At 43.1% G+C, this 23,790-nt stretch overlaps 5 protein-coding genes and 1 non-coding gene across 7 annotated transcripts; 3 read left to right on the top strand and 3 right to left on the bottom strand.

Moving 5' to 3' along the window:
* Nucleotides 1-2,813: 2,813 nt before the first annotated feature.
* Nucleotides 2,814-7,243, top strand: oprk1 (opioid receptor, kappa 1). Its single transcript, XM_086130034.1, has 3 exons — nt 2,814-3,106; nt 3,747-4,099; nt 4,300-7,243. The coding sequence occupies exons 1-3, from the start codon at nt 2,835-2,837 to the stop codon at nt 4,830-4,832; spliced, it is 1,158 nt and encodes a 385-aa protein (XP_085986160.1). The 5' UTR covers nt 2,814-2,834; the 3' UTR covers nt 4,833-7,243.
* Nucleotides 7,244-8,193: 950 nt separating this feature from the next.
* Nucleotides 8,194-10,514, top strand: LOC147195104 (charged multivesicular body protein 5-like). The gene is made up of 8 exons (XM_086130029.1): nt 8,194-8,366; nt 8,667-8,771; nt 8,856-8,902; nt 9,196-9,289; nt 9,384-9,455; nt 9,612-9,720; nt 9,978-10,093; nt 10,194-10,514. The coding sequence occupies exons 1-8, from the start codon at nt 8,298-8,300 to the stop codon at nt 10,242-10,244; spliced, it is 663 nt and encodes a 220-aa protein (XP_085986155.1). The 5' UTR covers nt 8,194-8,297; the 3' UTR covers nt 10,245-10,514.
* Nucleotides 10,515-11,178: 664 nt separating this feature from the next.
* trnar-ucu (transfer RNA arginine (anticodon UCU)) lies at nt 11,179-11,271 on the bottom strand. Its single transcript has 2 exons — nt 11,235-11,271; nt 11,179-11,214 (listed from the first exon to the last, which is right to left on the bottom strand). It is a non-coding gene; the product is annotated as a tRNA-Arg (tRNA).
* A 207-nt stretch (nt 11,272-11,478) lies between these two features.
* Nucleotides 11,479-15,247, top strand: bag1 (BCL2 associated athanogene 1). Of its 2 annotated transcripts, none has more exons than XM_086130030.1 (7): nt 11,479-11,618; nt 12,129-12,257; nt 12,326-12,408; nt 12,490-12,603; nt 12,837-12,944; nt 13,486-13,548; nt 13,632-15,247. In XM_086130030.1, the coding sequence occupies exons 1-7, from the start codon at nt 11,582-11,584 to the stop codon at nt 13,734-13,736; spliced, it is 639 nt and encodes a 212-aa protein (XP_085986156.1). In that variant the 5' UTR covers nt 11,479-11,581; the 3' UTR covers nt 13,737-15,247. The 2 variants fall into 2 exon arrangements, with proteins under 2 accessions (XP_085986156.1, XP_085986157.1); XM_086130031.1 differs by having other exon boundaries at nt 13,647-15,247.
* Nucleotides 13,942-16,006, bottom strand: myl12.2 (myosin, light chain 12, genome duplicate 2). Its single transcript, XM_086130032.1, has 3 exons — nt 15,637-16,006; nt 15,413-15,574; nt 13,942-15,010 (listed from the first exon to the last, which is right to left on the bottom strand). Exons 1-3 carry the CDS (start codon nt 15,818-15,820, stop codon nt 14,838-14,840), a joined length of 519 nt encoding a protein of 172 aa, XP_085986158.1. The 5' UTR covers nt 15,821-16,006; the 3' UTR covers nt 13,942-14,837.
* A 524-nt stretch (nt 16,007-16,530) lies between these two features.
* On the bottom strand, nt 16,531-22,583 carry cnn2 (calponin 2). Its single transcript, XM_086129786.1, has 7 exons — nt 22,415-22,583; nt 19,729-19,850; nt 19,588-19,654; nt 19,079-19,216; nt 18,668-18,784; nt 18,125-18,271; nt 16,531-17,832 (listed from the first exon to the last, which is right to left on the bottom strand). The coding sequence occupies exons 1-7, from the start codon at nt 22,466-22,468 to the stop codon at nt 17,533-17,535; spliced, it is 945 nt and encodes a 314-aa protein (XP_085985912.1). The 5' UTR covers nt 22,469-22,583; the 3' UTR covers nt 16,531-17,532.
* Nucleotides 22,584-23,790: the final 1,207 nt, after the last annotated feature.

Raw genomic sequence — 23,790 nt, forward strand, 5'->3', positions numbered from 1 at the left:
TGTTTTATTATTTTCAGTCAAAGTCCCCACGTTGTCTCGGCTATGTCCGCTTCCTCCGGTACAGTTCATAATGCATTCGGGCAGCCTAACACATTCGAGGCAATGTTTATTTGAATGTTTGTTTTGTGTGCTTTACATTGGGTGAATGCAAGATGAGGTTGAGGGGGGAGAACACAGGTTCCAGAAATTATTTCAAAAAGGGGAAAAAAAATCATATTAGAAATGTCTTGTAATATACACACACATATATATATATATATATATATATATATATATATAATTATTTAAACATATACAATAAAATATCTAAAACTATTACATAATATATCCATCCATTTTCTGAACCATTTATCGTCACTAGGGTCGCGCCGTGCTAGAACATGATGGCTAATGGATCACTACTAAACATGTTCACTGCTATTTAGTCAACTCATGGTTGTCAGCAAGCGTTCATAATGTACATTTTGCATGCGAACATTTGAACAGAGGACACAGCTCTTTTGATTATATTTTCATTTCAGTGACAAAATTGCACACTGCCAGTCTTGGACGACGATGATAAGATGATAATGCCAGCCGCTAGCATCGACTGGCTTTTGTACATACGGCAAGTGAACATGATGCACAAACTGTTTATTTCTCTTCTTTATTTCTCAGTGGATATTTTTTATAGCACATGGTTGAATATAAGAAAATAAGTTTACTGATATAAGCCGCTAGCATTACTGCTAATCATTTTAGCTGCAGCATCTATTGTTATTTTTACCCATGTGAATGAAACAAAAACAAAGAACAATATGTGACCTGCTTTTAAAATATAGCTGACATTAGCCACTAGCTAACTCGTCATAACAGCAATGTATTTTTGGTTTTAGCCATATCCCTAAAAGGAAAACAAAAACAAAATATCGACACACGTTTTTTTTTCAAGCGTCATTAACACAGCTACAGCAACCGTGATAATGGTACAGTAGGTTTGGTTTCATCAATGCTTATTATCAACATCCCATTGGCAAGAAGAAAACAAGTCTTATTGGCTATTTTCTTCTTTACAGGATTGCTGCTGTTACAAGGTGGCAGAACTTGTACCAAGTTAACAGTCTCAACATCATTCTTTTATGTGGCCGTGTCAGGGTTTTGTTCATTGCTTATTGTGCTTTACTATGTTTGTGTGGCCTGCAGGCAAAAAATGTCGGAAGTAAATTCACTTTGCACAATATTGGGTACAGTTTTCAGCCATAGTCCCAAGGCTGCTATCTAAAATAGCACAGTGAGACACATAAAACTATAACACTCTAAAGCAGGCATGTCCAGCTCCGGTCCTGGAGGGCCACTGTCCTGCCTGTTTTCCATCTCTCTGGGCTGCAACACACCTGATTCAGATGATCAGCTCATCAGCCAGCTCTGAAGCAGCATTAGAACAATCCTGATTATTTGAATCAGGTGTGTTGCTCCTGGGAAAGCTGGAAAACAGGCAGGACAGCGGCCCGCGAGGACCGACTTTGGACACCCCTGCTCTAAAGTCTCCTGTAAAAAAAAAAAGAGCGAGGCCAAATGTTTGAAAATGTTTGACAAGATTTAAGATGTTAAAAACAAGTTAGGGATTCTCACCAGTGACCTGAGCCGGAAAGAATTGCTTCATTTCGTCAAGGTAAATGCAGAAGCCGAATTTATCACGTTCCTGCGGGAATCTTACCACGTCAAAACGTGAAACTTGGCATGTGAAAACATGAAACCTATGGCATTAAAAGTTCACATTTATCACCTTATAACGTGATATAGATGTTTCCTGATGTGGCGGTATTACGCTGGCTTGATATGCAACAGTTTATAAAAGTAAGAATATATTAATAAAAGGTGGGTTGGTTGTCAAGCCGGCGATGACGTCACCGGAGCGTCAGCGCTTAAGCAAGCTGCACAATGAGCCAAGCTCACTCCATCTGTTTCTTCTCCACAGTAATAATAAGCCTCAAACATTATTGCGAATCGTTTCATTAGCGTTTTCAATCACTCTTTGTCAGCTTTGTGTTATTTGTATCAACTTTTTAGGAAGCTGGGACAATTAAGGTAAGCTCGTGTTGATGCTGTGTGTCACTGTGGTGTCGTGCCTGTTCAGTAGATTGTTTTTGCTTTTTTGTCGCCAAAATGGATGAAATGCTCGGGTTTTTTTTGCATAGATTCTCATCAGGGGTCTCACTACAGGATTTTCTTAGATGCGGATATCATTGCAGAATTACGACATCCATGCTGTTTGAACTGCCGCAAATATCTCCAATAAGCGTTTGTACCTTTATTGCCGAACAGTTGAGCGCACCTTTTCCACCATAACGGCTTTAATATTGTAATCTTAATCAAATTCGTTGTATTTCTTGTATTTTGCATTTTAACGCCCTTTTTTTAAATCGCAGGAATGGCAATATATCTCGCTATTTTTGCTTTTAGTCGCTCAAAATATGTTATATGTCACAAACATGTCTTGAAAAAGGCTTTTGTCTCTGTCCGATCAAATTACACCGGAGACCACGTTTACACAATGTCTTTAAAACTCATGCAATTTCTTTCTATACTGTCAAAGAAGTCTTTAAAACGAATCATTTTTTTGCTGGTCAAGGTCGAGAATTTGGCATCCATTTCATGTCAATATGCAATAAACGACACGCGACACACCTCCAAATGAATTCGCATAGAAATAGGTTGCAGGTGAATATTTTTGCTCATGTTCAATTGCAATTTTTTTTTTTTAGCTTGTGGTGCTTTTATTGTGGTAAACATCTATAAATGCCATGGTGGCTGCGTGTTTGTTTGTTTGTCTTAATAGCAGCGATCAAGAACGCATGGATACCAGCGTGTTGCACATCCACCGAGGAGGAGGGCCCGAGGGCATGTGTCCCTGGGACGGGGAGGGAGAGCCGGCGGCTGCGGGGTGCACCTGGGCGACTTCCGCCGCCTCCTCCTCGTCCTTGGACGCCTTGAACGGGACGTGGGATGGGGAAGCCGACGACGCCGAGCCTATGTCGCCCATTCACCCGGTCATCGTGGCCGTGTACTCGCTAGTGTTCGTGGTGGGCCTGGTGGGCAACTGCCTGGTCATGTACGTCATCATCAGGTCAGTTCATTTTACAATTGTACGTTTTCATGGATGAGAAAATGTTATCATGAAAGTCTTGCTGCTTTCTTGAAAACTTGAATTGCTGGACATCAATTCGGAGATCCAAAAAGAAGGCGAATGGATAGGGTGTCATTTCATCATAGCCACTGGGTGGCAGTCTTGTAACGTTTTATCAGATTAATAATGGAGACCACGTGCGCTCAAGTGCAAACACCAAAGGTTCGCAAAGAATTCTTCACAATAAATCAAAGGCCCATGCAGTTTTCGAGGTCGGTCAGGCCACGTGTGGTTATACTGTACTATACAAAACAAAATGTCTTTTTCATTCATAGCAGCAAGAACATGGATTGGAATTCAGTGGGATTTATTATGACAACGTTAAAACAAAGAGTCAATTAAAACAACACATGACCCCTTTCATGAATCCGAAACTATTATACCAGTGCAACACACTTTGGCTCAAGTTGATAAAGAGTCAAAATGGTCACGGGGGGGCTCAGTCTCAATTTATGAAGGCAACAATTGTTGCATCCCCAACACACACACACACACTTCTTAACAAGAAAAAAAAGGGTGATCGACAACAACAAAGTGCAATCGGTACGAGTATTGTATGTTTACTTTACGTGCGCATCAGGTACACAAAGATGAAGACAGCCACCAACATCTACATCCTGAACCTAGCGGTGGCGGACGCACTGGTGACCACCACCATACCCTTCCAGAGCACCGATTTCCTGCTCAGCTCGTGGCCTTTTGGTGAGGTGGCGTGCAAGGTGTTCATCTCAATTGACTACTACAACATGTTCACCAGCATCTTCACGCTCACCATGATGAGCGTGGACCGTTACGTGGCCGTGTGCCACCCTGTCAAGGCCCTTGACTTCCGCACACCTGTCAAAGCCAAAGTCATCAATGTGCTCATCTGGGTGCTGTCGTCCACCGCCGGCATGCCTGCTATGATTCTGGGTGGCACCAAGACCAACAATGGTAGGTCTGCAAAGTTGCTGTTGTTTTCACTGGAGAATTGGGCGAGGACTTGTATTTCTGAAAATGTGCAGATACGATACTGGTTTGGAAATGCATCGCCTTAAGTTTGAGGATCCACATTTGACCGGCTGGTTAGGGCAGGGACACGTACAGTATCTCCAAAATGTGGAGCTACTCATATTGTTGTTTCTGACCACCAGGGACAACAGAATGCACTCTCCAGTTCCCCGAGCCGTACAGTTACTGGGACACGCTGATGAAGATCTGCGTGTTCATCTTTGCCTTTGTGGTGCCCGTCGTCATCATCAGCATGTGCTACACGCTGATGATCCTACGCCTCAAGAGCGTCCGCCTGTTGTCCGGCTCACGCGAGAAGGACCGCAACTTGCGGCGTATCACCCGCCTGGTTCTGGTGGTGGTGGCTGTCTTTGTGGTGTGCTGGACCCCCATCCACATTTTCATCCTGGTCAAGGCCCTGTCGCCCCACGTGCCCGAGACCACGCCCGTCATGGCCGCTTACTTCTTCTGCGTGGCGCTGGGCTACACCAACAGCAGTCTCAACCCCATCCTCTACGCATTCCTGGACGAGAACTTCAAGAGATGCTTCCGAGACTTTTGCTGCCCCGGCTCCCGGAGGGATTGCCAGGGGGTGAGCCGGGTCAGGAGCACTCTGAGGGACCACTCGTGTCCCCCGGACAACCGCGGAGACCCCAGGCAGGCCAGGCCAGTATGACTAGCCGGGGACAGGTCCTCTGTGCTGGGGCTCGAGGACTCCAACGAATTGTGCTTGACGCAAGTCACCACCGCTGTCTGAAGGTCAAGGTCATCTTTATTGTCAAATATGCTTACGTATGACATGCAGCATAGATGACATTTCTTAACCTCATTCTGGGGGTCCACAACCTGTGTAGACACGTTGTGGTCTGCTTGTGATGACACCATGATCATCATGTCACCATGGTGGTCCACAACCGGTGATGTCACCAGTGGTCCACTTGTGAAGTCACCTCGGTGGCGGCGTGGCCATGGTGGATCACCAATTGTGATGTCACCGCAGCGGTCCCCCTGTGATGACATGACACACTAATGATCACCTATGGTGATCGGGAACTTGTGATGTCACTAAGATAAGATAAGAAACCTTTATTAGTCTCGCAATGGAGAAATTCTCAATTCACAGCAGCAAAGTTATGAAAGGAAGAAGTAGAACAACAAAATATAGGAGCTGCTGGAAAGGCAGCCACTCACGCGGCGCCATTTTGAAGTCAAAATAACAAAAATAACACAACACAACACATAGGACACAGTCATGCAATCTTCACCACTTTTCTGCATACACTTTGTTGTCTGAAGCAGTTCTAGATGAAAGAGGAGAGGATCAAAGTGTCCTTTCACCAGTGGATCAGAGACGTCATGCTGAAAATGTGCACACGTCTGCTACAAGCTAAGTTTTGAAAGCAAACACGAAGCTGTAGCGTCCATTGACGAAAAGAGATGAGTTCACTTCTCCTGTCCCACGTAATCCGCTTCAAACTCCAAGCCGCGACTCCCAGTTCCAAATCCGCATTGGCGCTCCGCGCTAACGCTCCTTTCTTCTCATCGTCGGCTCCTCAAGACTTACATCCATCCAGCCGCAGACCGTTCAACAGCACCGATCTCTCCGCTGAACAAAGTGGGGCTGTGAAAAATGCTGCCCATTACAGGCGCAAGACACGATGGTCCACTTGTCATGCCACCATGGTGGTCCGCAACTTCAATCTCCCCTTGGTCACCATAGTGATGATGTCACCGCAGTGTTCGACTTGTAATGTCATCCGGCAGTCTGTTTGTGATGACTCCATAGGGTGGTCAGCCACTTGTAGTATCAACCATGGTGGTCCGTTAATTGTGACGTCGTCATACCGGAGATGTGCCTGGCGGTTTGCAGCTCAATATGTCGCCCGTGTTAATCCACTTGTGATGTCATTATCGTGGTCTGCAATGATGGTTCACAAGCTGTGATATCAACCACGGTGGTCTACCAATTGTGATGTCACCACGGTGGCTTGGTTGTGACATAGACGAATATCCTGGTCAAAACACCACCGTTGATTTAACACCTCAATTAATCACTTGTGTCTCCCCATTTCACCTTGGGAAAAATAACATGGTGGCTGTAATTAGCTTCACTCTGACCCTTGGTAGAACCGTGCGTCCCAGTTGATTTCTTTCCTGCAATATACAGCACCTGCAAAGCAGACGTGGCTGAAAAAAAAGACATTTATGCTAGATTGTGGTATCAGTATTCTTTTTGTGTGTAAATACAGTATAAAGGCATCCGCTCAGTAAATGTGTTGTTTTAGTACACAATTTGAGGAAGTACAAAATACATTTTTTTCTTTGTTGCTGGGCAGAATTCACGTGTACAAGGCCGATTAAAAAAAATAATAATAATCTATACTGGTACTCACATCTCCGAGACTGTTTCATTGGGGAAAAGGGTTGCAAAAAAAAAAAGAGTAATCAGGAACACAATCAGACAAACACAGAAATGATTCCAAAAACGGCGCTAAGAGCAAAATGAGGCATTGTTTTATTCATACATATCAATTTTGCAACAGATTCACCACTCTGTTACTTGTAAAAGGGGGGCCAAAGAGAATTTGAGATATGAGTAATAATAATAATAATAATACATTTTATTTATAAGCGCCTTTCAAGACACCCAAGGACACTTTACAATAACAAAAAACACAAAACAATACGGGTTGAGCAGCGGCAGCCAAAACGCGCCTGCGTTCACTCAACCCGAAGGTCAGAAAGAAACCACAGGGGAGGGAGAGAGGGAGAAAAAAACCCACGCTCGAACTACCCTCATTTTGAGTGTTTTGCGTTGTTAGGGTGGGCATGAAACAAATGGAAAGAGTCTGCATTAAAGCACTTAAATGACTGCTGGATGGTCTCATGCATGCTGTATATGAGCTTCTAGGACCAGATCAATATGCTCCCATCAGTTTGTATCGTAAAAAAAAAAGAATTGATCCTTCATATGTCATATTGTGACATATTAAAATATAAATTGTGATTGTATATATTAAACTCTTTGTTCTTTGCTGTATCAATGTGTGACTGTGCCATATATGCAACAATAAATTTGCCCCTCGAGACTGTTTCACCCATTTCGTGGTCACCAAGTGGACTTTTAACCTCGCGGCTTGTTCATCGTCAATAACCGAGCAACGCTGCTCTTCACCTGAGACACAAAGACGCAGCGTTTCCATGACGACGCTACAGACTGAAAAGCACTTTTCAGACACTTTTTCACCCCTCCCTGTCATTTGGCCTTGTGGAGGAAACTGTCAGGATGTGCTTCAGTCAATGATGGTGATAATGATGACACGTGTTTAATTAATCCTAAACCAAATACAAAAGTTCACCAAAGCCCCTTTGACACTGCCTGTAAAACAGAGTAGAACCTTTTTTTACCGAGAGCAACATTTTCAAAATGTAAGATTATTACTTTATTTTTAATTCACATTTTATGTATTTGTTTTTATTAATTACACAATGAATTTCTAGAAGCAACTGTCCTCAGGCGCGCGTTGCGGACGTCACATGACCAAACTCAGAAAATAGGTGATCCGTGATGGCAATTTCGCGTCAAATTATTTCAACAGCAGAGGGCGCTATTGGCCCAAATGGCAGCCCCCAGAGATGTATCACCATGGAGGTAGAATAATTCTCGAGGGTGACAGCCAGGGCCATCGCCCTGCCGTGCTGCTTCAGGGCTCACTGTCACCAGATATAATTCCTCCAACAGCCGGCTAAATTGTTATTTACTTTGGTGCATAGTTCAGCTCTAGAATATATCAAATACACGTGTGCATGAGTAATTATTTCACGTAATAAGATGAAAATATTTTTTAAAAATGCAACTTTATGATATTCGTCTGAAAAAAATGCACCAACAGCAAAGAAGAATGTCATTTCAGCTGTTATGATGTCAAACAAAGCGAAAGGGAACAGAAGCAAAGGGACAATAGGCTGCAGTACCGAAACTCACATAAACGCTCATTGGCTGGCTGTTCTTACACAAACCAATCGCAACCTTTCATCCCCGCCTTTCACTTCCGGGTGTCTTCAATGGAGAAATCCTTTCCCGTTTAACGGGCAATATTGTGTTTTGGAAGTAAAATTAACGTTCCCCCACGTAAAAACAATGAACAGACTATTCGGTCGAAGTAAACCAAGAGCGCCTGCCCCAGATCTGTCAGAGTGTATCGGCAATGTGAGTAGTACCAGACATGTTTGTTGTTTATTGTTATACTTTCCGTTATTTTTCTCGTCTGGCGACAACTCGCCATGCTATTTGTAATTGTTTATTGCATTCGGTGTAATCAACATCGAAAAACATTGTTATTTATGTGTTGTTTGGGTTGTTTTTAACATGCTCTGGCCACCCTTATATCAAGACCGATGATAATCAGTAGCTCAAAGTGGGGGAGCCATTTTAGTCTAAATCAAGGCGTCCCAGTAGCCATAAAATTATGGGTGAGAGGGGGTAAATTAACGTTATATGACGTTCCAGGTGGACGCCAGGGGTGAGTCTATCGAGAAGAAGATCAGCATGCTGGACGCAGAGCTTTTTAAGTACAAGGAGCAGATGAAAAAGCTGAAGGATGGGCCCTCCAAGGTGAAAAATACTAAACGAAATCAATCAGAACTAAATTCACCAGACGTGGTCGGTCTTCGTTATTTCATTTTTTTGTTGTTGTAGAACATGGTGAAACAGAAGGCCATGCGAGTGCTCAAACAGAAGAAGATGTGAGTACACACAGAAAGTACACTTTCACTCTCAGACACTTTAAAATGAGAACGTTGCCCTTAAATAAATTCCTGAGACCAGAACGATATCAGTATAGAACCCAGAACATTCACCCTGCAATAGACAATTAAATTCTAAAATAAAACACAAGCAAATATAAATTTAGGATTGAAACTAAAGTTGAAAATTCAATTCACAACTCACTGAGAACCAAAACAGCAGCACCGACGAGCCACATGGAGAGATTCCAGTCCCATTTTTACCGCGGTACTTATTATTTGCTGTCACACAGGTACGAGGGTCAGCGAGAGCAGCTGGCTCAGCAGTCTTTCAACATGGAGCAGGCCAACTACACCCTGCAGACGCTCAAGGACACCAAGTCGACCGTAACATTTGCTGCCTTCTGTGCATGCGTGCTGTGCAATCTTTGCTCTTCCTTCCTCGCAAACGAGGACATCGCCCTTGTTGTTCTTTGGCCAGGTGGATGCCATGAAGATTAGTGCCAAGGAAATGAAAAGGGCCTACAAGGAAGTCAAAGTGGACCAGATTGATGTATGTCAAAGTGTTTGTTTTTTTTCTTCTTTCTTCTTTCTACCCACAATCTTGCTGCTGTAGACAGTAGATTTCTCCAGTGTGGGACAAATAAAGGATGCATCCATCCATATTTTCCAATATTCATATCTTATGTCTGCCTACATAATCTTTCAGGACCTGCAGGACCAACTGGAGGACCTGATGGAGGATGCCAACGAGGTTCAGGAGGCCATGAGTCGTAGCTACGGCACTCCCGATATTGACGAGGATGACTTGGAAGCAGGTATGCTCAAGCAGCAGCTCAGCAACTTGTGCAGTGTGACAACCCATTTTACGTTCGAACGTTGAAGGTTTTGAATGTAAATTTATAACTCGACGTGTTTTGTCAAAATGGATATTTTTCTAATTTAATGTGAAGAAAAAACAACATCTATACTTGTGTTATTTCCGTGGAAGATGATGCGAGGAAAATCACTGTAGACACGGGAGATTTGATGTGAAAGTCGTGAAGGACATTCTGTTGCTTTTGCGGGCTGTCAGAGCTGGACGCACTCGGTGATGAGCTCCTGCTAGACGAAGACACCTCTTACCTGGACGATGCGTCGGCCGCTCCCTCTATCCCTGAGGGCATGCCTGGAGAAAGCAAGACAGACAAGGTCGAGACACCAAATGTCTGCTATTCATTTTTAGATTATTTCTATGTTTTTTGTTGTTGTTTTTTTTCAAATGATACTCATATCTTTCTTCCAATTGCAGGACGGCGTTTTGGTGGACGAGTTTGGCCTCCCGCAAATTCCCGCCACTTAAATGCACGTGTCAGCTGCACTTTAACTGAAACCACTTAATATTTATTACTTATTTTTTAATGTACTGTAGATGAACAGAAGTACATGTGATTGGTGACTACTACTGTAACATACTTGTTTTTAATTCCATTCAAATATCATCATTTCATCGGAAGCTCGGAAGTTATTGAAGGTATTGATTTTTCAGTACTGTATTGTTTTTGTGATTTGTGAGGGGCATTGAGAGTGTCTGCAGATTGAATGTTTGAATTAAATGTTGATTTGTTGGTTATTAGAGCTCATCTGTGTCACTTCTTTCAGTTAGAGGAGAAATTACCAAAATATATTGGAATACCTTAGAGAAAGGGTGGGCACAGTTTGCCCCGGGGGTCCCATATGAATCGCTCCATTCTTGAATCTACAGTAGCTCAACTTGCATTTACATGCTATAATATTTATTGCCTTCTATCAAAATACACTTATCCATTTCTAGATTTCATAAAATGATTCTGCAACTGGTTCGTTGGAAGTTAAATGATAAAATAGAAATACGGTGACATATAGAGTCCGTATTGTAAGTGTATTTTATTAAGTAATTGGTATATTTATTCTAAAAACCGTGTTAGTAAGTACTGTTTATAAATGTGCAGTTTTTCTTTTATTAAATTGGTTAGTAAAGTTCTTCTGTGTGTGTGTGTGTGCGCGCGCGCATGTGTGCGTGTATGTATGTGTGTGTGTGCGTGCGTGCGTGTATGTGTGTGTGTTAGGATTTTGTTTAATTCTAATTATGAATAATACAAGTTTACAAAATAGGTCTTCGAAGTACTGTATAACATTTTAAATGTATCTAAAATCAGTTTTCTCAAAGTAAAGTTTACTCGCACATTCCCCATTGAACAAAAAGTGAACGGACCAAAGGCTTCGGGGAACTAACAATAGAGCTGTTTACCAAAACCCGACTCTGGTGGGACTCGAACCCACAACCTTTGAATCACTTCCCCCGTGTGAGTGCTAGAAGTCCAATGCGCTATCCATTGCGCCACAGAGCCACTATTGCGTTTTGTATCAGATTTTAATCACGCTAAAAAGAAAAGAACGTTTGCATAGGTCTAGCTCTGGGATTGTGTTTTTAAATGCGATTGAATTATTTAATTCAATTTTATTTATTATTGTAATATGGGATTGTTCATAGGAACACCATTTCGGAAACACAGTTTCAAGTATTGTTCAAATAAAATCACCCTGTCGTTAATTCGGTCAAATGAACTGCTTCTGGTTTTACCCGGAAACAGTTAACTTGCCATTAGCTTTTAGCATAGTTATTCATGCCACGATTAATGTAAACGGCGATATTTAAACATGTCGGCGCAAGCTATCACCGTGTTAGTCGCTTACGGTAATATTATAACCTTCTAATTATCAGAAGATATTCGAATAACATTTGTTATGTTTTATGTCGTACGTGAATTACAGTCGGCGGAAATAAATGGCTTGCTAGCGTGCTTGCTATCGGGGTAAACAGAAGAGCATAACAAGCCTTGTAGCAAAGCGTGAATGTTATTCTGCTTTACTCAATGTTTTAGAGCAGTGACCGCCATATTCAAGTAGGCTGCTTTGCCGTGTTAATTGCAGTGTAAGCTTACTTAGGGGCGTACATTTCAACAGTGATCACATGCTGCTTTGTGTTTGTCATTGGATTCAGCTTCAGCAAAGTGTGTGGCTCACCGGCACCACGGTCGACTCGTGATTGTCACGTCTGCCTCACAGTTCTGAAGTTGTGACTAGTGATTTTTACCCAAATATGTTTGCGTTGTTTTTTTAAGGCTATAAGTGTTAATATGGACAAACGCTATACAAATTGATGCAAGGATCGACGTTTGTTATTCCTGATAATTCCCCATTCCAGGTTCTACGAAGCACAATATCAAGGTGACCACTCAGGAGGATGGCAAGAGTCCCACTGTCAAAGACCTGTCAGATTGTCTCACACAGCTCACGGGAGTCCCTCAAGCCTCTCAGAAGCTCATCTTCAAGGGTAAGAGTCGTTTTTGGACGGCTGTCGGTGCGATTGTTTCCCTCATTGCAATTTTGCTGACATTACAGGGAAGTCGCTGAAGGACATGGAACAGACACTGTCCAGCTACGGGATAAGTGACGGATGCAAGCTCATGATGATTGGAAAGAGGGTGAGGCTTTAAAACTTTGAATATGTGTGTGTGTGTGTGTGTGTGTGTGTTACCGTGTATGAAGGCGGACTCTGCCAACAGAACAGTCCCGAGGAGGAAGCTGAGCTGAAGAAGCTGAAAGACATCGAAAAATCAGTGGAGCAGATGGCAAAAAAGTTGGAGAAGGTTGACGGGGAGTTGACTGGACTGAAGAATGTACGTTAGTTTATCTTTTCCTGCATACCTCTTGCTCTGTTCATGTCAAAGTCAGCATAAAAACACCAAGGAGTATGAATATTCTGCTCAAAATAAAGACAAAACCCTAAGATATGACTTTGAGTGGAATTTTTTTTTTTGCGATGGGTTCATAACTAGTCACGTTATTTTCAGTTGATCCGATCTCAGGTCTAAAAGATTGTATAAAATACTTTGTGACATTTTTTTAACAGGGCTTCCTGGCCAAAGATCTTCAGGCTGACGCTCTGGGCAAACTTGACCATCGTGTGAAAGTCGCAGCCGAACAGTTTATGAAGATCCTGGAGCAGATCGATGCTCTGGTAATCTCTTTCACCTTAATCGGGAATTTCTCCATTGCTAGACTAATAAAGGTTTTCTTATCTTATCTTATCTTAATCCATGGGGGAAAAAAACAAAACAGTAGTACAGTGTTGCCTTGGTATGTGAGTTTATTTCGGGCCATATCCATAACTAAAAACACTTGTATCTCAAATCTTCTTTCCGTAGTGAAATGAAGATAAATACCATTAATCTGTAACAGCTCCCCATGAAGTACAACCCAATTTTTGTGTTTTTTTTTTTTTTGTAAGAAAAGCATCACTCTGCAGGATTGTACCGTATAAAACATAACATTGACATAACGTAATGGAATGTAAAGAATCAGACAGTTTGTTCATCATGCTCATTCCATGGGCACTGTGCTGCTCATATTCTGGTGCGTACATATTGGCCACAAGGGGGCAGTGTAATACATAAACTGCAATACAGTACTATTCAAGATGAAGAATATAAAATAACTGTTTTATGCTCGGTTTTCAGATTGTGTAATAAAGTGATTAAAATGTGTGCCTTTGCCCTCAGAACGTCCCGGAGAACTTCAATGACTGCCGGCACAAGAAAAAGGGCCTTGTGAAGACGGTGCAGGTAAGTGCTTGACTCACATTTCCTCTGCCATTCAATGAAACTCTGGCAAATAAAAAAAACCCAAAAACGGTGTTGCTCACAAGATGTCCTCGCATCAGGACTTATTGGCCCAGTGTGACAAGATGGAGGCTTGCATATCAGACCACCTGACAAAGATCCAGTCTAAAAATCTGGCCCTGGCAGATTGAAGACGTCCTGTACTCATACCGTTGTTATTGCTCTGTGAGCAACTACTGTGCTGTGTACAGAAAGCACCTGCATTATCTCTATTTATTACTATTGTGGTGTTTTTTTATTAAAACACATTTAAAAGCTCTGAATTGATAGTTAACGCTTGTATGAGTTGGAATCTTGCCTAAAAGAATGTCACAGAAAGATAACAAAAGAAAGGAATTCAGTCATTTTAGTTTTATTTTGCAGACTTCAAATACAATCACAATTCTGCAATTTCTATTCGATCCATGTCCCTGTTTTTTTTTTTATTAAATGGAAGACATTTTGAATATTTCCTATCAGGATCATCTGAACAATTCATGGAATCGGTTCATAGTTTTACTTCATTTCATTTCAAATTGTCCCTATTTTACTCTTGTATTGAGTTATGTAACTTAAAACAGCATTGTTTTTTTTTTTTTTGCAGCATTCAAATTTTTTTTTTTAATTGAAATGACTTAAAAACATTTCACTGCAGATTTGTTTGAAAGGGGCAACAGTTTGCAGCTGAAACAAAATGAGTCCATCCTTTTACTTTTAGATTAGTCATTAACTTGTTGAAGTGAGTGCATATTTTTTTTAACAAGATAAAATTCAGATGTTGAAGCAGTTTGGGGAAAAAAATGCAAATGCAACTAAAAACTGACGTTTTATGAAGGTGACTGTCTAAACCTGAACCAAACAATGAAATTTTTTTTTCAACACTTTCATGACAATTCAAATGTTATTGAACATGGCATGCATGTCTTAGTCAAGAAAGGATGCTGGCAGTTTAAGACTGTAAAAAAAAAAGTAATAAATAACCAGTGGTTTGTTTCAATGTGGCAATGTTCCGCTTCTATTGGCTAAATGCCGACTGTATCAAGAGGTGATCGCGAATTAATGATCATCAGTCACGGTAACACATGCACCGTCTTTAACAGATACATTACATAAATTCAAGTTTTTAATACTTGAACACATACTCTTAGTGATGTGCAAATGAGCAGGAAGCAGCTACATGACAGCCTTACGGCGGGCTACACAAAACACACAACGATAATTTGCACTCCTGCGGCGGTGGGTCGGGTCCGGGGCTAATTGTCCTTGTCCTTGGCGCCGTGCTTGAGGATACGCGTGAACGCCATGTAGTTGAAGTTGCCCTTCTTGTCGATGGGCGCCTCCCGGAAGAGCTCATCCACTTCCTCGTCCGTGAACCTGTCGCCCATGGTGGTCAACAGCTCACGGAGCTGTTCGTCCTGGATCATTCCTGCCGTCGCCACAAGAGACACACTTGTTACACTCGGTCATGTATTGTAACAGCAGTACAATATTCCATAAACTGTACTTCCTTCTTAAAATTCTGGCAACTTTTCACATTTTATTTTTTATCCCTCCTTTGTACACTGACAAAAAGCTATTTTCTGAACATCAGATTTGTACCTGAACAAATGAAGTGGGTAATTTTACTGTACATTGGGACTATAATAAAGGCTGTCTCATCTAATTCTCCTTGTCTCCTTGATGGGATTTCTGGTGGGCGGCCCGAACATATAAACAGAGAAACAAAGATCCAAGAAGTTGAAACTAAAAAAATAACACATCTGTCCAGTACCAATTGTTTTTGCAGCACGGTCAGAGCATTCGACACGTGGCTTCAAAAGGCACTCACCGGTGCCTTCCTCGTCAAAGCAGGCAAAGGCATTTCGGATGACGTCCTCGGGGTCGGTGCCGTTCAGCTTCTCCCCGAACATGGTGAGGAACATGGTGAAGTTGATCGGACCCGGGGCTTCGTTCATCATGGCCTCTAGGTAGTCATCAGTGGGGTTTTTACCTGAAGAAAAACAAAGTGGTAACTGGTCAGAAAATCCTGTTGTTTTTGTGTTGCTGGTCTACCTAGAGAGGCCAACATGTCGTGCAGGTCCTCCTTGTCGATGAAGCCGTCCCTGTTTTGGTCAATCATGTTGAAGGCCTCCTTGAACTCCTGGATCTGGGACTGGTCGAACATTGCAAACACATTGGAGGTGGCGCGCTGAGGGCGCTTCTTAGTGTTCTTGCCCTTGGCCCTTTTGCTCGACATGTTGCCGACTCTAAAGTCCACTCCGCCTCCTCCTGGAACGCAAAATATCACCGATCTGTCAAGGAGAGGAAGCTCGATTTCGGCCTACATCATAAAATGTGTCCGTTTATTTTTACATGAATTCTACTCTCCGTTCCTTTTCCTAAACGCCGAAAGGATGCCTTCACCATAATAAGATCATTGGCTCATTCGCTGTCAATCAATAAGGATTCACCCCCAGCGAGATCATCCAATCATCATGAAGAAAAACTGAGCTTCTGCACGCCCACTGGACAGAGACTCCTTGATACGTTGAGCGTCCAATGGGCGGGACAAAACCAGCATTTAACCAATGACTTGTCTCATTTGAATGCTCGAGACGCCCATCGTCCGAGCGGTCGACGCTCAGCGTCCACACAGATTGAGATTCCACCGTCAGAGATTCATGACCGTCTAGTTCCAGAGCTCCAAGTTCTTATCGATGACACCTGGCACACGGCAGACATTTCAACGGTCATGACTGAAAACAATCATCTGAATGTCGTCAAAGTGTGACAGCATGAAATGTAAGGTGCAAAACAAGAACCAAAAATGTCTTGCTAGTCCTCCCTGAGAAACCTGCAAACTTCCCTTCATTCTCTATCGGTTTCATGAGATGGGACAAAGGAACGAGCATCATAGAAGAGTACGACATAGTATCTGCAGGGACACCGCAACACAACTACACCAGATAATGAATACATATTTATTACAATACATCAACAAAAACAACTACACTTCTACTTTATTCTGTACACGTAGACAAAACTAAAAAGCAGCATAATACCGCAACAGAGACTACGATGCTCATATTTTCTCAGATTAACTAAAACATTAAAAGCCAATTAGGAGCTGTTGTAGTCCCCCCCCCCCACCCACCCCGAGGTGTACTTCATAAATTAGCAGGTTAAATTTATGGGTCAATTTGTTTTTCCATCGGCAGCAATAAACGCCAGAGTTAAATATCAAACAAACATGGTACTATAAATGTAATTCACGAGTCATTGTTGGAAAGAAAAAAAAAGTCACAAAATATTGTATAAATAAAACAGAATTGAGCAATTGGTTTACACGATAAACAATGTAAAAGGAATGATTCACTTGATACAACATTTCCAGTATTCATACTTGGACTGTTCAAAACAGGGATTGATTAATGTCAACTCCCCGCCCCCTTCTTCTGTCAAACAAGTTGGACTGGTTATGCAGTCGATGCAAATGTTGACTGTACTGTAATACGTATAACATAAGAAAAGGCAAACTGTGTGAGCAAAAGCTATGATTTGTCGGCTAACTCTGTCAAATTCGCTGCAATTCAATTTGGATGTGTGGGTGTTTGAATCGAAGGTACTGATTTCCAAGAAAAATACGCTGTCCTTAACATCTCCCTGTGATATGAAGCACTGGAGGAAAGGACATTTGGCACACCAACAATAACTCCCAGGGATACAAAACAGCATCTAAAGCTTTTGGAGCCTCTCTCCAGATTAAAAAAAATAATAAATCACACGAATACAGTTCATTTTGATATGTGTAACAATCACGGGGTAAGAGAAACTCGACTATAAGGAGATGGGTGACACTGGGAAGATGCAGCATCCTTGGGATATAAAACTAAAAACATCTGCCTCGAGTGTTTTTTTTCTTCTTTTTTTTTTCTCCGCAGGGCACACCTCATCGGCCAGCGTCTTCCTCTAGTAATCCGTCCCATCCTCCCTGTACACCTGCTCCTCCTCTTGGTAACCCTGATAACCCTCATCTTGGTAGTCTGGGATGTAGGCTCCGCTGGCGCCATTAGTTTCCTCTGCGACCTCGCCGCCCTTGGTACAGTACTTGGCGTCGTAGATCTGCCGGCCCAGGCCAAAGTTCTGGCCGCTCTGATTGGCTCCCTGGCTGTAGCCCATCTGGAGGGACATGGTGCTGTTGTCACACTTGTCCGTGCCCAGTTTCTGGTCATAGATGGCGCGTCTCGTCCCCGGCGCGGTCATCCCGGCCTAAAACAAAAATGCAACGGTAAGTCCCCTCAAGTACACCGGTGCCCCCCCCCCCCTCCCCATATTCTTGACTGCGTTGCTCATTGACGGTTGACAAATGTGTGCTCGTGGGGTGGGCCGCGTGAAATTAGCTCACGGTGATATCTTGTGTCGGAAAGCGCCGACAGGCTGTTAGTTGTGCTTTGCATGAGGCACTTTGCACTTTTTTTTTTTCTTTAAGTGTGAAATTCTGCCACACTTGTGGACATTCTCGGTCATTTACGATGGTGGTGGGATGATTCCCCGCCCATACCTGGCTTGCCCCCTTGTTGGTTCCCATTTGAAGACTGATGGTGGTGTTGTCCCTCGGGGGCAGCATTGGACATTTGGGGTCATACAAATGCCTCCTGGTGCCGTACGCGTTCATACCTGCCTGGCTGGCACACTTGTTGGTCCCCATCTACAAAGGGCAAACACCAAAATCCTCAATTCAAAAAAAAAATTTGTTTTTTAAATCCTCATTTGCCACAAAGGAATGCATCCGTGTTTATTTCTTGATCTAGGCCACTGGCGTAGAACCGTGAAATGCCTCCGCTTAGCAACACGTCAAGATGACCCGACGGCATCGGGGAAACAGACGAACGCATTTGGCAAAAGGTTGTCCCAACGACTTGAAAGGACAAAGCACACTGACTGGGGAGCGGCACGAGGCCCTTTATTCATTAAAAACCAACAATATTGATACATTCTAGCACTAAATTAGAGGGCTTTTGCAAACGTATTTTTACATTTCGGCATGAAATGAGTTAATATAGGCGACCAGTTGTCGGGGTCTTAAAGACAAAATGAAGTGTACCTGGAGGCCGATAACACACTGCCCAGCCTTCAGCTTCTCCTCGTCGAACGTCCGCTTCTGCTTGTCTGCATATTTCACGCCAATGTCGACCCGTGACTGGGCGCCGTTGGTCTTGGCCTGCACAAAGACGACAAGGCCGCAGCGCATCACTCGGCGAGTTATGACGTCAGCCGTGTTGGGAATCACTCGTCATTGTCGCGCTGTTCGCGTGTCGGTCGCCCCCCCCCCCCCCCCAAATGGCACATCTTGAAAAGGATGATTACGTAAGGTCCATCGGCTGATGTTGATATGCACTCACTCATTTAAAAAATGATCCATTGATTTGATTTCAAGGAGGTGCATTGTGACCCGCGCCAGTGAGCGCGGGTCACAATGGCAGCACACAGACGCTGGCAAAGCGGCGCCACTTACCATGCTGGCCAACGCCAGCAGCGTGGTCTGCAACTGCGTCTTGTTGCCATTCTCGAAAAGGTCGTTGGCTTCAAAGGTGTCGTGGGGCTTCAGGCCGTAGGCTTTGATCGCCGCTATGAAGTTGGTCAAGTTCTCCAGCTGAGAGTCAAAAGGAAAGGATGAAGGTGAGCGTGGACTGTGCAATCTGCTTCTCTCTGCAAGATGGGCCATTGGAGCCCATTTTGGGGAGGCCTCAAAAGCAGTCCTAAATTCAATCTCGGCACCGCAAACGTTTTTGCTGTTATTTGCTTTTTTTCAAATTGATGGACTTTTACAAGAAGCTACAGCTGTGTATTAACATACAATAGACCTCACACAAGACGCAGTGAGGTCATTAACGCAATTAACTCATTCAGTACCGGCCAATTCTAGAGCAAGTCTGAAAAGACGTTTAAAAACGTCTTTGGGAGCGAATGAGTTAACATCTCCACACCCTCATGAATACGAAAATTCATCATGCGGCCACTCACCTGGTGCCAGTTGCGCAACGAGTGGTTGATTGTTTTCACAGACCCAGGTCGGAGTTTGTTAATCAGCCTGAGTGAGAACAGAAATGTATTTAGAAGCGTCGCAAAAGACCACGGCAGGGAGGTTTAGTCATCTTGGCTTACTGGCACAGAATGACTCCACTTTTGAGGCCGTTCTGGAAGTCGGAGCCGATGGTGGCGCCGGTCAGATCCTCGATCCAGATCCTCAGCTCCTCCTCCTTCTGGAGGTCGTATTTCATTGCAATCTGTCCAAGAAAGACGGACGGGTCAAGAGGCCATTGCAAATCCTTACCTAGTGACCTCCCCTCCCCTCCCCCTTCCCCTCTTGATTTCAAATAGTTCTTGTCACCATGTTGATTCAAGGCGAGGGCAAGGTCATGAAGATGCATTTGATACACAAAAGTTCAGTTTATGTCTGTGAAATTCAAAAATATTTTGAGGAGATTACGATAAGACTTGGACCGAAGCACTGAACTTGCGCATGGGAAATACATGACATATACATCCGCGACGCAAAGTTGGGCAGCCTTTGCAATTTCAAAACTGCATTCTGCTACATGGAGAAGTCGACTGCAATTTGATGAATTGTGCGGCCCTAAAAAAAGGACGAAAAATGTGACGTTGACTACACACACACACACACGAAAGGATATCCTGTTTACAAAACAGCTAAACCCTCCCCAAAGTCGAATCGAAACTTGTCGCGAGGACACAAGAGAACCATTCATGGGAAGCATTGGCAACGTTGAGCCGGTTATCCTTTTCTTCTGCCCATCCCCACCTCGGACGTGAAGGACAATAAAGCAATCTGTCGATCTCTCTCGGAGACCCAAAGGAAACGAGAGAGTGGGCCCTGACAAGAAAACCAACATTGGCTACTGTATTGTCAAGGGGCCCTCCAGATCCCGATGCCATTTCCAGAGCCATGCGGAATGTGAGGAATGCGACCAACGCGGCTCCTAAGAGCAATCGGATGCTCTTGGAAACTTGTCAAGAGTGGCTTGAACAAAAAGAAGGCCGAGAGGGAGGAGGAGGAGTTGAAGTGCTTACATTTTACAAGCACGACTGCTACCTCACCTCACCGATGGCAGGAAATACCAAAGTCAGCAGTGACAGGCCTCCTCCCTTCAAGGTTGCAAGCACACTTTAAAGGTCTTCCGCTTTGTGCATATTTGGGGAGGACAAAACATGCATTTTCTCCGACATACTGTCAACAATGCACGCATGCACAACGGCGGCTGTCAGTGGATTTCCTCTTCTGGATGGATCAAGCATCAAACTAGAAGCACTTAATCGGCAGTTTAACTCATTCAGTACCAGCCAATTCTAGACCAAGTCTGAAAAGACGTTTAAAAACGTCTTTGGGAGTGAATGAGTTAAGGGGCGGAGTTGAAATGATTGAAATTGACATTAATCCATTCCACCCCCCCCCAAAAAAATTAATTTGTGTCATTTTAATGTATAAAAACAGAGAGAGAGAGAGAGAGAGAGAGAGAGGCTTTAGAAATGTTCTCCTGTAGCATTCATGTGTTGGGTGTGCCTTTGAACAGGGTAAATCATACGTTGGGGCACTGTATTTACTGACAGTGATGCCCTCAAATGTGCAAAAGGAGAACCAGAGTCCGCAATGCCCTTTTTTGGGGGGTCGGGGGGGGGGGGGTAATTTATTGAACGGGGTTGGGGGTTAATCAACACAAAGAGTTCTCGAAAGCAGGAGCTGCTGTCAGCCACAGCTCAGACTCCAACACTCACACAGATGTCAGTCCGCCAGGCCTGGCCTCATAAAGGCGCATATCCAACACAGACACAAGATTATGCTTGCGATGTTTTTTTTTGTGCATTTATGTGTTCAATAATCACTGTACGTTACAAACATGCATGACTTTAGGCACCCTTTTTTTCTCTGACTGTCTGTTCTCTCTCTCTCAAATGGCAAGTGCATATTCTTGGTACTATTCAATAAGAACGTCTCACAGGGTGGCTATCTCCGGTATCGACTTTGGTATTTTAAGTGGATCCGGATGCTCGGGGTGGGGGTCGGGGGCGGGTTTAGCACACTTTCTCCACACAAACGCACTATTTTTCTCCAGAAGTTTCGAACAAGCGAGGTCATTTGGGAGACACATTCCACACTAGGTCCTCATTGAAATGCAATCGCCGAGGAAACAAATATTAATAATCACGATAAAGTAGTCGTAAAATGATGTGCTCACCAGGAAAAGTAAAGAGCTGGACTTTTAAATGTTAAACGGTAGAACTTTCCATGAACTCTTAATGACAAGAAAACTATAATCGGTCTAATGGCCGAATCGCATGATGCGCTCATAATGTGAGTCGCAATGCGGACGTGCAAATTTGTGCATAGGCTCGAAAATATTCGAGAGTGATTTGAAATCTGCCACACGGACACTTCTTTGCGAGCGAGAGAGTGAGAGAGCGACAACGCCCAAAGTCTGCTTTGTACAAACTCCTGCGCGACTTGTTTAGATTTTTTTTAAGAGTACTGTTTTTATGGTTGCGGCATTTTCAAACTCGCCGAAACATTATTGCAACATACTCGCGCATCGATTTTAGCGAGTAACTTGATGTTTTTTTAAAAGTGGTTTATTTTTATTTATTTTTTATCTACCAATAGTTTGGGGTGCTGTGGCGACTTTAGTTTGCCACCCACCTCAGCTAAAGTGGCGCATCAAAATGGAGGCTGCGCAGCCGTGTGTCTCCAGAAGAGCGCAAAAAGATGCAAAAAAAAAAAACTTTCAGGAGACTTGCATCGATTTCGTTTTGACAGCCAAACAACAACTTCACGTACCTTGTTTCTGACTTCCGCGGTTAAGCCGTAAGAAGGACCTCTGTTGAAGCTCATCGTGAGATTTTGTGCGTCAATCGGTTGAAAATGACCCGTTGGCGAGTTCAAAAGTAAGGAAAATAACTTGGCCGCGTCCGGAGGCTGGACGAAATGCTTCCTTTTCTCTTTGACGACCGCCAATTGGAAAGCTCTCAGGGCTTCATCCAAAGAGTAAGACTTGGAGAGACAAGAGAATTCCCACCATGCTTACACTTTGTGGCTTTTCTAAAGGACACTGAAGGCACCACCGTTCTACAAAACCGGACCGTTGAATTGATGATTTTTGTTTACAAGAAAAATAGATAATCATCGAGCATCATATTATTTGATTGGCCCAATTCAACCACTTTTTTAATGAGATACTACTTCTGTATTTGTTATGTTATGTACAGTAAATATTCTCTAGTACGGACTCGTGTTTGCTCTGTCCAATTTGTCCTGATAACAGAAATTCCTCATTTGGGAAATGAGCATGGTACATGTCCTTTATGAACAAAATGCACATGTAACAACACAATCAATAAAATACAAAAATATACTGTCCAAAAACGGTTTATATAACAAAAACTGCAATACAGGTGTATCCAAGAAAAACTCACAACAGTAAAATACGTACAGTATTTTAATGTTTATTTTTTTCTGTCTTGGGAAAAAAATATGTATTTTGGATTGTTTTGTTGGATGCATTCTTTGGTTTATGACAATGTTTGCCTGCGTGTCATACAGTTTTCTTGCGAGTTGCAAGTAACTGTCCCGTTGATCACCGATGTCTGGTAATTCTTGTGCATACTGAAGGATTTTTGTTGCCATTTGCATTGCTTCCTTGCTGGATGGTGGCTTGTCATCAGTTGAAACGATGCCTTGTTTTTTAAAGTTTCGTAGATTTGCGTCTTTCCGACTCCAAGTGTCTGCTGGATCTTTTTAACTTTGTGTCCAGCCTCGCTCAAACGTACGCATTTCACTTGCTCCGCTCCAGTTGTTACAGTTCTACGTTTCGATGCGATGATCTACACGACGTAAGTGAATAAAGTTAAAATCTTTCGCAATTACAGTAAAACGCACGCCAATAAAAAGTCGCTTACACGTCTTCGTTTCGAATCTGATGAATGAAAACGGCGAAGCGAACACGTTTCTTCGGTCGTGTCGAGTGGGTGCTGCTTTTAAGCTAGTGCCGCGTTCTACAGGACGTAAGTGAATAAAGTTAAAATCATTCACAATTACAGTAAAACGGGTAGTGAAATTTCCGCATACGCAACTTCCGGTAACATGTAATATCGTAGTCAAAATGTTAATGCATAGGTTTTTATTCCGGGTGAAGGATATTCCTTTCTATAGAATTC

Source organism: Hippocampus guttulatus, chromosome 14 (assembly GCF_054856545.1).
Source record: "Hippocampus guttulatus isolate MCC_2025c chromosome 14, RoL_Hgut_1.0, whole genome shotgun sequence".
Classification (NCBI taxonomy): Eukaryota; Metazoa; Chordata; class Actinopteri; order Syngnathiformes; family Syngnathidae; genus Hippocampus; species Hippocampus guttulatus.